A 13,695-nucleotide genomic window follows, 5' to 3' on the forward strand; every position below is an offset into this window, starting at 1 on the left:
AGCGCAGCATTAGTGTATGTAGCAGTTCTACTTAACGTCAGCGGAACTTTGATCTTTCTTCGATTTTTAAATGACTAATCAAACCTAAAAAACTAAGAAACCTTAATTAACTACAAACCGGTACTGTCACGTTATTCATGTATCGGAACATTACCATAGGTCCATAGCCACTGCTAGTCCCATCATCTTTACCGAAATTAATTATTTCAACTAAAGAAAACCTAGACAACTTAAAGCAAACCTTAGAAAACTAAGAAAAGTTTTAAACTAGAAGGATCCAAAAAGATTGCTGTCGACAAATACGGCAACATGGATGCTTAATGACAGCCAAACAGTTTCCGCCTTTTTTGGAGTTATTCCGGTTGAGTTCCTGTTTTGCTGGCGTGACAAAATAACCTTCCGCGAGCACTCCTGGTTTGTGGCAACTGCCACCTTTTATCGCTTGCCAGAACACGTGGTGGCAGCTGCCACTGCCGGTGGCAGTTGCCAGTGCAGTGCCACTCTTCGCCGATCGCATGGCGGCTAAATGGTTTGTTCGGAAGGCGGGAACGTTCAAGTATCCTAACTGCCGGCGAGATACCAAGTACGACTTGAAAATGATTTTTAATATTCCTGAATACCAAGAGACGCTGATAGTGTCACGGGATTTGACACTGACCAAGCCGTTCCTGTTCCGTGTGCGGCTGTATGTGATGGCTGTATGTTTGTTCCTGGATTTGCCGTATCTGTATATTTGCAACCTGTACTGGGCAAACGTTATCACGTACAGATTCGTTAAACAGTTTGGAAAACCGGTAGAGGTACCGGCTTTTTAATATCCACAGGGGACTTACGAGTATTCTTGGAAAAATGATTTGCTGAGGAAGCTAAAACCGGTCATCTTTTTGCTCAAGATGAAACTGAATTGTTTTTGTTCAAGCTGACGTCTTCGTATGCCGCTATTATGTCCACAGAACTGTGCATCGTATGTATAATGTACGTGTTTGGCTCCATCGGTCAGTAGTTAAACTGTATATTTTCCACTGTATATTTTCCACTTCCAGTCGTGGTGTGCAAGTATTGGCTCCTTCTCGCTACTAGGTTAACTTATAAGTACTATTCAGCGTTTTCTACCTAAATCCTTATTTAAAAAAAAATGCGGCTAGAGCCGGTTTATTAGAACTTTTCACAAAGCTAGCTGTATAAACACAGCCACAAATAACGTCATCCAAACAAAAGCTGTTGAAATTAGCAGCCTTAAAGCGTCAAGCACAATGTGGCCGTATGTGCTAGCTCGCCAACGATCGATCGTGCCACATTCAAAGTATGATAACAACTGTGATGATGAGCATCGGTTGCGGTCAATGACAGAAAAAAAACAGCGTTTGGTGTTACCAAGATCACAGCAGTATGTAAGCGGTCCACCGGCACTGGCTTGTTCACTGTTTCTTCGGTATACAGTGTAGTAATGACATACGCTGATAATAATTATGATAATTCAATAGTACCGACATCACGCACTGTGACAACAAAACTGAACGGTATCAAGGTGATTTTCCTCAAACTGTAAGCTGTTTTACGATTTAAGAATGCGGACTGCCGCCAATAAAATCCTTATGGATCCGGCGACTTGTGAAAAGAAGGGACTGCACACAACTGCTGCGCCAGCGTATGTAACCGGCAGGAAGGTGGACTGATAGATGGTGGATGTGCAATGAAACCGCATCCACATTCTTTGCTGCGCCATGCTATAATCTACGGACTCAGCTGATAGTAGCAGTATTTTAGCTTAGAGTTCGAATTTCTGTTCTGTGACATCCTGCAGCTTCACCCACGTTTTTAAAACGACTTAGTAAAAAGCCAAAATTCTGAATAAGGTCGGTTTGATGGAACTTTTATATGTTAGAAGCATTGTTCTGGGGAGAAACCAACCAATGCCACTCCGACACCCAAAAACCCAGCGTACCTTGATTAACCAAATGCCATTTTGTTCAGGCCCCGCTACGCTCATATAAGTGTATATCAAAACATAATTTACTTTCAAAAATTTAAATGCGCTAGGCTTAGTAATATTTCGAAAGACTGTTGCATAAATCCCAACCAGCTACATGAACATGAACCTATCCAGCTGCTAAAGTCGCTGTTGAATAAGTCCTAAACATGCTAATTACAGGAGTTCTTGGCGGGAGGAATTTAAAAATCTCGAGTTAAGCAGATGCTGCTTGAGTTAGGCTTGGGCGGATCCTGCGCCTTCTTTGGTTCATCCCAGGGCTGTAGTTCTCCCGATGCACAGCAGGCGTAGAAGATGCCGCAGACGATGAAAATGCCTGCCGTGACATAGAAGACAATGGACCATTGCGTCAGAGTGTTGCCATCCGGTCCACTGGTCAGTACGCCCACCAGGTAGGGCGCGACGATGCCCGGCACGGCGCCGATGGTGTTGGTAATGCCCATGAGAATGCCGGCATACTGCGGGGCAATGTCGATGTGATTGATGGCGAAGGATGCCACGGAGAAGGCCAACATACCTACGGCGCAAATCAGCAGAATCACCGTGGCCACCACGTTGCAGCCGACGAGGGTCACTGCGATCAAGCAGCCGGCGGCCGACAGTTGGCCGATTAGATGGTAAGTGCGGCGGACTGCGGTTCTGCTGAGGGTACGGGAGTTGATGAGCTTATCGGCCACGATGCCCAGGACCTACAATCCACATAAAAGGTGAAAACAGGCTCACTCATCGGTATTAAAGCGGGTGAATGCTGTTTAATGCACAGTATTAAATCGGTTTTCCATGTGGCTATCTGCTCTGACCAGCTTACCGTGATCGCAGCATGACTGCACACATTTATCGGAAGCGGTCAATTCGGCTTCTAAACCTGATTTTAGTTTTGGTTTTTCTTCTCTTCGTACAGCACATTTTAAACTAAATAATGTAGGGCGGGACGCTCCGCATTCCTGAGTAGCTATTCGCTGTTTCTGGGGATTTCCACCCCGCACATTGCTGCGCTGTTTTGACGGATCTGCAGCACAGTTGCACTCGCTGCAGATCCTTCCTTGTTAGTCTGGTGTTGCTGCGCCACGGTGCGCATTAGATTCGGCAATAAAGCCTCATCCGGGTTCACCGCTGTTCGCTGTCGAGGATACGCGTGGCGCCCATACGGCCCCGCGTTATAATAAGGCCTGCGATTTGACTTTATTAATTTTATCTGGTACTTCTCGCTTCTGGCAATCGTAATCATAGCTGTTTTGTGGCCCAGCATGCTTTCCAACCAGAACAGTTGTTTGCTCCCTCGAAGCGCTGAATAAGCCATTCAGTTGAGATGTTTTAAAAGCATCGTTTCAACACTTTTGAGTTAGTTGTAAGCTGTGGCATCTGACATGACCTTACCGGCATGAGTAAGCCCAGCGCTAAGTACGGCACTGCCGCGATGAATCCATTCTGCTCCATCCTAAAATGCAGCACCCGGGCCAGATAGGACGGCAGATTAGTCAGCAGGGTAAAGAAACCCCAATCTTGTCCGAAGAAGGCCACACAGATGGCGTAAAAGGGCAGGGAGCGAGCGATCCGTGACCACGGGATATTCTGCGGCCTGCCGTCGGAGTGAGAAAATCGATTCCCGATGACGGCCATTAGGAAGGCCTTCTCCGTGGCAGAGATACGGGGATGCTCCTCTGGGGAGTTGTAGGCGAAGAAGAGCCATAGGACGAACCATACACATGCCAGACTGCCGAACACATAGAAGACACTGTCCCAGCCCAGATGCTCCGTTAGCACACCGGATATTATCAGCGTACAGACGGTGCCAAAGTGTGTTCCGGAATAGATGAACATGCTCAACTGCAAAGTTTAAGCCATTACTTCGAACTCACGCACGGATTACAGGAACGCTTTCATTCTCGTAAACTGATATTGTAACGCAAAGTCTTAAACGCACCATGGTGCGCTCCGAGGGCGGTATCCATTTGCCGCACATTGCGTGCACACAAGGAAAACTGACTCCCTACAAAGATAAGCATCAGTTTATTGATCCCTGCTCGGTATTCCACCGAATTTCTGGAATATTATCTCTTACCCCCACAAAACCTTGGAGAAAACGCACCACAATCAGCGCCCACAGGTTCCAGCGGGTCAGTACGGGCAGCACCAGTGACAGCAGCCCCGATGTGAGCAGCGCCAATCCCAGGACATATTTGGCTCCAAAACGGTTGGCCACCCAGCCGCCGGGAAACTGTGTCAGGATGTAACCGTAAAAGTATGATCCCAGCACGATGCCCTGTGTGGTACCGTCCCACTCGAATTCTCCGGCTGTATGCTACAAAAGTGAATGAGCATTTGTAGCAATAAAAATAGCATAAATTTACCAGATTTTATATTTCCGAATGTGATGACTCAGCCACACAAAGGTCATGGGATCAAGTAAACGATACCGAGGAGAAAAGTATGTATCTAGTATAGTATGTACATTGTAGTACCGTCGTCGTCTGTACCGATGCAAAGTGTTCCGCTGTACATTCATGCAGAAGTTGTTTTGCTGCCTACCTCGAGTACGTTGTTGTTCGAACGGGAGGCATTAGGATACGGACACGAATCTTCACGCTGATGGATCTCTGAGGCATTGAGCGTCGTGGTGTTGATCGTTCTGGCTTTGACCATTGCCACAATGGCCACGCTCAGGTCGACGTGTAATGCGTACGAGTTAAACAATCCAACGAAGGCTAGTATAGCGAAAATATACCGGGCTGGAAATTTATGGCCTCCTGGAAAGCAATGAAATCTGTATTAGCCAGAGTGCATGAATTTCCCCTCCGCAATAGATTGTCAACAGCCAAGTCAAGATCGAAGGGCGCAAAACACTGTGGAGTGTTAAGATAACTGTAAAACTACTGTAATATACCGGCATCACGTAAGGCTCTGCACAACGTTCGCTGAATGATTAAATGGATAACATTCTGCTTCCAGATACTTACATAATTATTCAAAATTTAGCAGTCCCCGCACTGCGATAATGTTCTCACCTTTATCTAACAGCACCGTAGCATGAACAGCAATCGGCTTCTCTTGTCCTTTTGAGCCCGGCATTCCTACACTTGCACCTATCCAGTGTATCTACCAGTAATCCCGTTTGACTGAGATAACTTTGGTAAGGAAGTGAACCTGATTAATCCAAATCGTTATTATACGTCATTTTTATACTACGTTATACTAAAACATTATCTAGCGTAAGACGCATCATCACAACGGAAGATTGCCGGAAACGAGTAAAACTTCGCGCCGTGATGTTAAACGGATAGAAACTAGTTTTTACGATATGCAATGCATGCCTGCTTACTAGAAACCCGGAAATCGAATAGAGCCAGAGTGTAGAGTATATGAGCCGGAAGGTGGACGATAACCGGGCTTAACCGAATGAATCCACCACTAAACCATCATTAATAAAGAACGTAAGATGACAATATATCCGCACTTTCTTTTAAACCAAATCAGCTAACGGAACCATCGTTAACGACCATCGAACCAGCCATTACCAAGATTTTGCATCAGCTGAGCTGCAGCGGTTACATGCCGCCTGGTTAACGCCAAAGAAATTTTGCACAATTGCTGATTGATATGCCCGATTGATGATTGATAAAATGTATCGAACGGTATTGGTGCTGTTGTAACGAATAAGGAAATTAAATAGCCGATCGGCCATGAACGCGGCTTCTCGGTAGTCGGCATCACGCGTGAAATCCGTTATCGCGACATTTGTTGCGGCGGCTCGTTGATACTCGAAACCTATTTATGCAATTTGAGCACGTGGTTGACGACAATCATTAAGCAGAGTTATATGCAATCGGACATGACAGATCTGTTCACGTATCTTTCACATATATACTTCTACCAATGAATGCTTTTGCTTAACGCTGCTTATTTGCAGCGGTAGCTCGGATATTTCGACACGGTGACATTTCGCCGAGGACAGTGACATCAAGAAGCAGGACATTTGGTCAGAGACATAACACAGCGAGACATTTTTTTGCAAGACAGTTTCGACGTCGAGCACTTCGTCATTTAGACTAATATGTACCTCGTAGTTTACCAGGTTTGATAAAACCGTCTAGAAAACCAAATAAACTAAAACGATATAAGAAAACATAAGAGAGCATAAGAAAACACTGGAAACCTAAGAAAAGGTAGGAGAATATAAGAAAACGTAAGAAAACATAAAAAAGTAAGGCAAAAATTATATCCTAAAAGCGTACTTTTCTTGCCGGGCGGTGTAAAACGAACGCTGCTGCAGCCGCAGAAAGACGGCATCTGCAGAAGCTGCTCTCCGTGTAGTTTGTTAAGCTTTCGCCGTAACTGCCTTTAAAGGAGACATACATGGTTTCCGCCTTAAAGACAAAACAAAAAAATTGACTTTAATAATCCATCGTCCAGTTGACCAGTTGTATTGTTCAACTGTCCGTTGCTATCCTTTCGCTATATGACTACATCTGTCAGCTTAACCGGGTTCTGCCATTAGAAAATCAGTGAACGAGGATGTTTTGTCATAAACGGGATTGATATGGCCAGGCTGTATTCAGCCAGCCAGGTTCCTTTCAAAGGATTTTTCGCATGCGGCGAAGAACGAAAATATGTGTAAGGCTGTTATGCCGGTCTATTCACTCAACGGTGTACAGGATTCTTTTTATTTTATAGTTTGCGGGACGCGCTGGTTAAGATTTCAGCGTATTCACTTTTCCGGTGTATTTGCTTCAAAGGTGTAGGTACAGGCAGGTTTTACTGCATCTGCAACGCTTAGGCACTTTGCTGCAACAGTCTGGATTTATTTAATGCCGTTGAGGAGTAATGTTGACGCGAATGTTTGCCGAGAATTTTGCTCGGCAATTTCTCAATATCAAGCACCAATGAAAGCAGTTCTGGCACCTGCCGTCAAAATGGGTTAAACTAAGCGAAGTGCAGAAATGCATGTCCTTCTCCCGCTCCTTTATCGAGCAGTCATTTATCGAGCTGTATTTAATAATTTGAATAATCCACCGAAGGGAGGAGAGAGATTACTGTTTCCACTATATTCAGTAGCGTGATAATAATATCAAGATCTAATTACGGTTAAACAAAACAACATTCTCAACCGTCCCGATTACTGAAGCAGCATTACCACGTTGAATTGCTAAAGAGATGTTCTGTTTCAAAAACTCAAGACTACGAATCTCGCCGGTTGGTTGCGAAATCCTCTTCCCAATTTCGTTAACAAAACGTTTGGCAGATGTACCAAAACTACCGAAAGTCTCGAAGCCGACAGCCGTAAATTCATATCGCCTCAACAGAAAACTGTACTTTCTTGCTTCTCAGCTTCGGCATGGTCTGCTGCCGCTCCGGCCTTACTGTCTGATCCAAATACGAGCGGGCAACAGTATCAACACAGGTAACATCCCATGCCTAACACAGTCCCCTTGTCCATGGGAAAGTAGTGATGCCATCGGGGTGTTTTTCGTTTTCATGATGCATGCCTCTCGGTTCAGTCCTTGCGGGTATGCCTGCTGAGCCAAGAGCGCGTCGCAAAATGTCGTTAATGCAGTCATGTCTAGCCCGTCTGCCCGCTGAAAATTTGCAGCTCAAGCCATGGTGACCGTCTGCAGCAACGTCGCTTCCGCATTTGCACTAGTGGTCGGATGGTGCGGGTGCGCCAAGCCGAATCGCGACGGCGATCCGAAACGACTCATCATCCAAAAGGTTTCCAAATAAAGACGATGGAAGTGCGTGTATCCAGGCGCCCGGCTCCAGAGTCGAAACAGCTGACAGCCGAGCTTTGCTAGCGCCGTCCTTCGTGTAGCATAGTTGCCTGCTCTACCAAACAGTACGGAGTGTCCCATGCGCGTTGCAGGTGTCGGCTTTCGGGTAAAGGAGGCGATGCATCGTCGGACAGGTACCTCCAAAGACCACGCGATCCGTCACGGCTACTCCTACCGAATGCGGCAGTAGTCGGCAAACGAGGCCTTGGGTAGCGTGAATCGAGGCCAAATAGGCCGGCAAAGATAAGGAGAGAGAAACAATTTTACTGCCCCTGAGAGCAGCGCTGTCAATTAAAAACACCTGGGAATTAAATGCGGAATCGTCTTAACCGTCGGTGTATTAGTTGCCAGATTTTACTGTAGACGTTTGGTTGTCGATCGGTTTTACGATAACATTCAGGGGCAATCAGGACTGCTTTTGTTGCAGCTTGATGAAAACTTCACGAGCAGACGATCACTTCAAACAGTACGCCGTGTGGATTTGCGTGTAGGCCTCCTTGAGCGTGTCCACAGCGTCCTGTCCATATTTTGCAAAACAGTTCTGGGCCATCGGAACCTTTCATTCGTCCCTCCACTTCGCTGAGATTTCTGCAAAAAATGCCTAAATTTACACGAGCCAGAAGAGAAAGTAAAATTGTGATAAAGCTTATTAATTTTATGTTATGTCGGTAATTAGCAGATAAGTTCTTCTAACGCCGCTATTCGGTGCAAATTTACCGGCAGAATGCCCGGTGAGCAGCCGCAGCGTTTTCCTGTCTTAACGCCACCGCCTTCCGGCCCCACGAAGCAATATTACTGGAGAACCGTCCGCGCTTTCTGCAGACAGTGCGTGGCAGCGCGATGGAATTTCAATTCTCCGACGGTCTTATCTCAGATTCCGGCGAAGGAGATTAACACCTCGATGATATGCCGTCCGTCAGTGAGGTTGTGCCTTCTTCTGGGCAACGGGTAAATAGTTCTTTCTGGCAATGACCGCTGTTGTTGGACGGTCTGCAATCCCAGTGTTATAATGTATGTTTATGATCGGAACGATTAATTAACAATAATTCTACTATTAAGTGATATGAAACCATTTACAACACACCGGCAGTGCGCATCGGCAAGATGACGGGATTCTTGAAGAAACTCTTCGGATACGGGCCATACTGAACTCGATTCCGGGTCTGTTCCCAGTAAGTGCATCACGCTGGAGCTTTCATTTTTTTGGTAAGCCGTACACTGTGCTTCCAGTTCCGCGCATGTTTGACCGAATACGGTGTAGATGGACCACATACAGGAAATCACCAATACTGCTGTAAAAATTTTGTTATTCATTCTGACTAAGTGGCTTCAGCCACCTTTCTGGTTGTTAAGAACCTGCTAATAGTGTGTCGGAAAATTTGCTGCACACGCTGAATGGCAATCGTAGCATACGCTTATAACTTCGAATCGAAGTTATAAGCGTACTTTCGAAGTCTTCGAAAGTATTCTCATGTAAGCAGTAATGCTTGGCAGATACGCATCTGAAAATTGCAGTGATTTTTTCGATAAGATCAAGAGGCTGTTCTATTTGGTTGACGAATAAGCAGCTGATATCAAATTGTCTGATGCTCGTATGTTACACCTAGCTCAGTGCTCCAAAATTTTTCGTCAACGCAATACCATGAAATGGTTTAGTCAGTACCAGAAATGCATCGTTTTGACCGACGAGACACCTGGGATATTCTACACCTGTTCAACTAATTCTTAACTTTTATGTCTGCAAAATTGTTGGCCGAGTCGGTGATAAAATTAACAAGCGGGAACAAGAGGCAACGAAAGCAGCATAAGCATTGTTATAGACAGGAATTAAAAACAGCGAGCAATGGCATAAGAGAGTATCGATTTGTTGAGGTACATGTACGGGCATTAGGAACATACCGAGGAAGCCAGAGAGATAAAAACCGACACGTTTCTTCCTTACTGCACTTTAAACTTTTTATCCGGTAAAAATGACTATGGTACTTATAGTAAACACTGTACAGGCGAGATAAGATATTAGCATAATTGTCATAAGTTTGGTTTTTTTAGCTCGTATAAGTACTTGTATTACAGGAAGTGATCTAATATCTGCGATTTGTTAACGATTTTTTTTTGTGTTTCACCGCTCTGATCGCTAGCAAACGGCATCGTAGACATAGCGCTGTGATTTTCTTTTGCAGTATTCATAGAGCTCTTGACTGGTTTGGTCAGTGACTGCATTAGTGGATGTCGCTTAAAACAATGACTGAGAAGATGCCGAGCTGGCTCCTTGTGTCATATGCTCCTCAGCTTGAAGCTGAATAAAAAAAGCTGACAAAAAATGCGTTAGCCTAGCGGCACAGTTCCGGCTTAGCTGACGAAATTTCTAACGCTCCCGCATCATCGCTTAAGTTTTAGTGCTAAGACATGTTCAGCGCGCTTTATCTCTGCCGAAAAATGAATGATATCATCCAATGGCTGAAGAAATTAACGGTCTAATATGTCTTCTTGTGCCATAATTTATATGCGCATTGTACGTCGATGTGCAGACAAGCCACGTTCACACGGATTCTAGCAAACAATAAATACCAAATAAAAGAAAAAAACTTGAATTTCCATGTGCTTGCAACAAAACATCCCTCCGGCATTTTGCATGGTGTTTGCCGCACAAACACGCGACAAATTAATCAGTCGTCATTTTCGATGTTCATCTCACTCAGTGAAAAAGAAACTGAAAGGCAGTTTTCAAAGTTTTCCTTCAAAAAAAATTCTAGATACCTTATTTTCCGTTCAACAAGCTCACAGCCTATACAGTCAATAGGAAATATGGGTATAAGTTCACAAAGGAAGCGCATGAAACTGCTGCTTCAGCGCTCGGTGAGACTGCCGAAATTCGCCCGGCAAAATGGAAGGTAGTTCTGCAAAAGTTACAAGCCTGGTCGACAAACATGGTGGGCCAGTGTCGACAGTTTATGGGAGCGTGCGGCATTACTGGGAGCGTGTATTGTGCTTACCGCGTGGAATTTGTTTCTTCGGCTGTTCCGTGCCCCTATGTTGATATCCGGGAAGCAGATTGTCGTGAGAATAATTTTCTATGTCTGGTTCGCGGGATGGATATACTTGTTTGTTCTGTTGTCAACCATCCCAGATCCCCATGATAATCGAAAAACCGTATTTGGTATTTTCTTAGTGTTTTTCTTTTTTTCCCCGTGGATAATGTATGTGAGCTACTCCTATAACACAGCACTCGCCAGCTTTCTTAAAGATTTTGCAGTTATTTCACCCGCTGAATTATACGACATTATTGGTCCCTCCCCATCAGGTACGCAGACACCGCAATTCCGTTAAACTGTTGGCAGTTCTGACTGAGGATTGCCAGTTTGATTTGTTGCAAAAAATAGCCGCAAAAGGACTTTTTACCAAGCGCATTTCGAGTTGAAGCTCTATTATTGAATTTCGCTACATTAGACTGCTACGCTTTATGTAACCTTTCCATTTAACAGCCATTACAAGTTATTAGAAAATAAAAACCGGAGACCATATGATGGCACCAGCTACTTTGTGTCCGGAAATTTTGTCGTCTAATCTGATTCAAATTAACTCTATAAGAGCAAATCAGAAAAGCTACCGGCCACCTAAAATACATTTAATTAACCAAAGGAAAAATGTACAGTACGTAAGGGGGTCAAGCACTTTTAGCAGTTAGCTCCGTATGTAAATTTGCGAATGGCGTCTAAAGCATAAGAACCCAGTGGAGATGTATGAATATTATTTTATTTGGTTTTACAGCGTCATACCTTCACAGTAGGTCAACAACACTACGTACACACTGCTGTATTAAGATTGAAAAAAACAACCAAACTCTCCATTAACAATCTTATTCCTTCCTGGCAAAGTGCAAAACTGGCTTACATTTCCCTTCATGATAGCCAAACTAATGCGTTGTTTGAGAAAGACCGTGGATCTGCTCGCCTGTCTTTCCCTAATCAGACGTCCAAAGAACTGACCACTTCATAGCTTCTCCTAGGACTCCTATCGTCCTAGGAGAAGCTGCTAAGTACTGTCGGAGATTATTTGTGTCCGGAGCCAGACGTCTTGCTTGCCAATGTGAAACATCGCTCGAAAAATGCACGATAGGAGTACAGTAATCTATTTTTTCGTCTTCGAAAACACGTTCGCTTTGTTGGCCTGTATTTATCAAACGTCAAGGCTACAATGACTTCTAATCTGGAGTGTCATTTCGTTTCTCAGCAGTTACCAGTACCAATTTTCATGAACTGAATGTCAATATCAAGAAACATTACCGCCAATACAGTGTTTTAATAGCCAGGCCATCGCCAATGACCAATTATTTTTGCTGATTCCAGACCTCCCACGCCTGGGCTGCAAGATGCAGTGCTACCATATGGAATATATTAGTAATGGAAGTGTAAGATGTGATACGTGGAGCGGAGAAGAGCCGTTTACCTGTGCTGATGTCACCGACATTTCATCTCCGCCGCTTCCTACCATCAAGGAACTCAACTCCGTAAAAGTAACCCTGATCCAGTTGTCGAAAGAATTCAGATTCGCTGATGGGATTACGGCTGAAGCATTCCGACGCCAGGAGAAGACCTTCCAGGAAGCGAATCGCCATCACGATTTACATCATGACCTGCAAGCAGTTCTTACTATTCCCGGTTTTCAAGGAGCAATGATAGTTTCAGCGCAGCCAGCACCAACCAAACCGTTCATCTTCGGCAAATATTTGTATATTTTGGCACTATGCATGCTCCTGGACCTACCTTACTTATGTATTTGCAATCTATACTGGTCAAAGATCGTCAAGCACACGGTTATTAAAAAGTTTGGCAAGCCGCTGGACGCACGCGGCCGGTTAACCGTAGCTGGATTATCACCGGACTAGAAAATCCGTCCGTCAATTTTGCGACAATACCTACAGTGCAGGTGCATCAAACAGCTCGGAAAACCGCTGGCCGTGACTATAAGTTAGCCAAAAATTCCGTTTTCGAAACGAGAAGCTTTGTTCAGAATGTTTTAAGCCAGTGATGCGTTAAAGCTGATAATTACTGTATAACCTCCAATATTATACATCACTTTTTTTGTCGTGAGTGCTAAAGTCAAACTTACACTTGTTTTTAGCCACATCTGTACAATCAATACGAACGTTTTCTTTCATAACTACTTGTCATTTCTGTTTATCCGGACAATCCGTGTTGTGATAAGTGCGATAACGAGTACTTCGATATTTGTTAACAACCGGTCAGTTTATTAAGGCAGTACTTCCCTTTCCTATTTGAGATAACCGTTGCCCACAAAATCCTTCGGTCGATGCTGTCAGCTGGTGGCGGTAATATTTTTCAGGTTTTATCAGTGAGCGCCTAGGCTCCTTCTTCTCGCAATAATCAATTTCCTTAAATTGATTTACGAGCACAAGGGCATCTGGTGCGCAGCCGAAAATAACTCGTGTATTGCATATTGCGCAGTGAATAACAATCACAATTAAACATGCTCTTGGTCATATGGAAGTCTGTTTATGTATCTGAAGAATGTCATAGCGCTTAGAAGTCTTAAATATTTTGAAGGAAATGTTGCCAAGAACGCAGCATTACCGGCGTCTTCAACGTTCCTTCCACACCTATAATATAGCACATTTCGATCGCTGCTTTTGATGTTTTCATACGCATCCTAGAAGATACCGGTATACCGAAAAGCACCAGTTTAGTTGTTTTCTGTGCCGATAATACCTAGTTCTTCACTTACCAGGGCACATTTTCCGGGTGTAAATTCAGAAAAATCTCATCTCTTGTAAAGACAGTATACTATCGTATGTTCAAATGATTTGGCAGATGGAATAATTTTTTTAAACATACTACGGTAGTATACTATCTTTTTACAAAAGACGAGATTTTTTTGAATTTACACCCGGAAAATGTGCCCTGGTTAGTAGATAAGACCACA

General features: G+C 44.2%; 2 protein-coding genes across 3 annotated transcripts; one reads left to right on the forward strand and one right to left on the reverse strand.

Moving 5' to 3' along the window:
• Positions 1-2,172: 2,172 nt before the first annotated feature.
• Positions 2,173-5,503, reverse strand: LOC129591448 (sialin-like). Its single transcript, XM_055487107.1, has 7 exons — positions 5,310-5,503; positions 4,996-5,134; positions 4,520-4,737; positions 4,053-4,292; positions 3,915-3,980; positions 3,368-3,817; positions 2,173-2,679 (listed from the first exon to the last, which is right to left on the reverse strand). Exons 2-7 carry the CDS (start codon positions 5,057-5,059, stop codon positions 2,173-2,175), a joined length of 1,545 nt encoding a protein of 514 aa, XP_055343082.1. The 5' UTR covers positions 5,060-5,134; positions 5,310-5,503.
• Positions 5,504-10,450: 4,947 nt separating this feature from the next.
• Positions 10,451-13,055, forward strand: LOC129591478 (uncharacterized). Of its 2 annotated transcripts, none has more exons than XM_055487145.1 (2): positions 10,451-11,056; positions 12,102-13,055. In XM_055487145.1, exons 1-2 carry the CDS (start codon positions 10,786-10,788, stop codon positions 12,638-12,640), a joined length of 810 nt encoding a protein of 269 aa, XP_055343120.1. In that variant the 5' UTR covers positions 10,451-10,785; the 3' UTR covers positions 12,641-13,055. The 2 variants fall into 2 exon arrangements, with proteins under 2 accessions (XP_055343120.1, XP_055343122.1); XM_055487147.1 differs by lacking the exon at positions 10,451-11,056 and adding an exon at positions 11,838-11,873.
• The last annotated feature ends 640 nt before the right edge of the window (positions 13,056-13,695 follow it).

This window comes from Paramacrobiotus metropolitanus, unplaced genomic scaffold, assembly GCF_019649055.1.
Source record: "Paramacrobiotus metropolitanus isolate TYO unplaced genomic scaffold, Prichtersi_v1.0 Parri_scaffold0000046, whole genome shotgun sequence".
NCBI lineage: Eukaryota > Metazoa > Tardigrada > Eutardigrada > Parachela > Macrobiotidae > Paramacrobiotus > Paramacrobiotus metropolitanus.

Excerpts from the sequence above, each read along its gene's own strand:
- LOC129591448 (XM_055487107.1), bottom strand. The coding sequence starts at position 5,059 with ATGCCGGGCTCAAAAGGACAAGAGAAGCCGATTGCTGTTCATGCTACG. Across the intron at positions 4,293-4,519 it reads CGAACAACAACGTACTCGAG|CATACAGCCGGAGAATTCGA; the intron begins GTAGGCAGCAAA and ends TCACTTTTGTAG. Across the intron at positions 3,818-3,914 it reads CGCCCTCGGAGCGCACCATG|TTGAGCATGTTCATCTATTC; the intron begins GTGCGTTTAAGA and ends TAAACTTTGCAG.
- LOC129591478 (XM_055487145.1), top strand. The coding sequence starts at position 10,786 with ATGTTGATATCCGGGAAGCAGATTGTCGTGAGAATAATTTTCTATGTC. Across the intron at positions 11,057-12,101 it reads TATTGGTCCCTCCCCATCAG|ACCTCCCACGCCTGGGCTGC; the intron begins GTACGCAGACAC and ends TGCTGATTCCAG.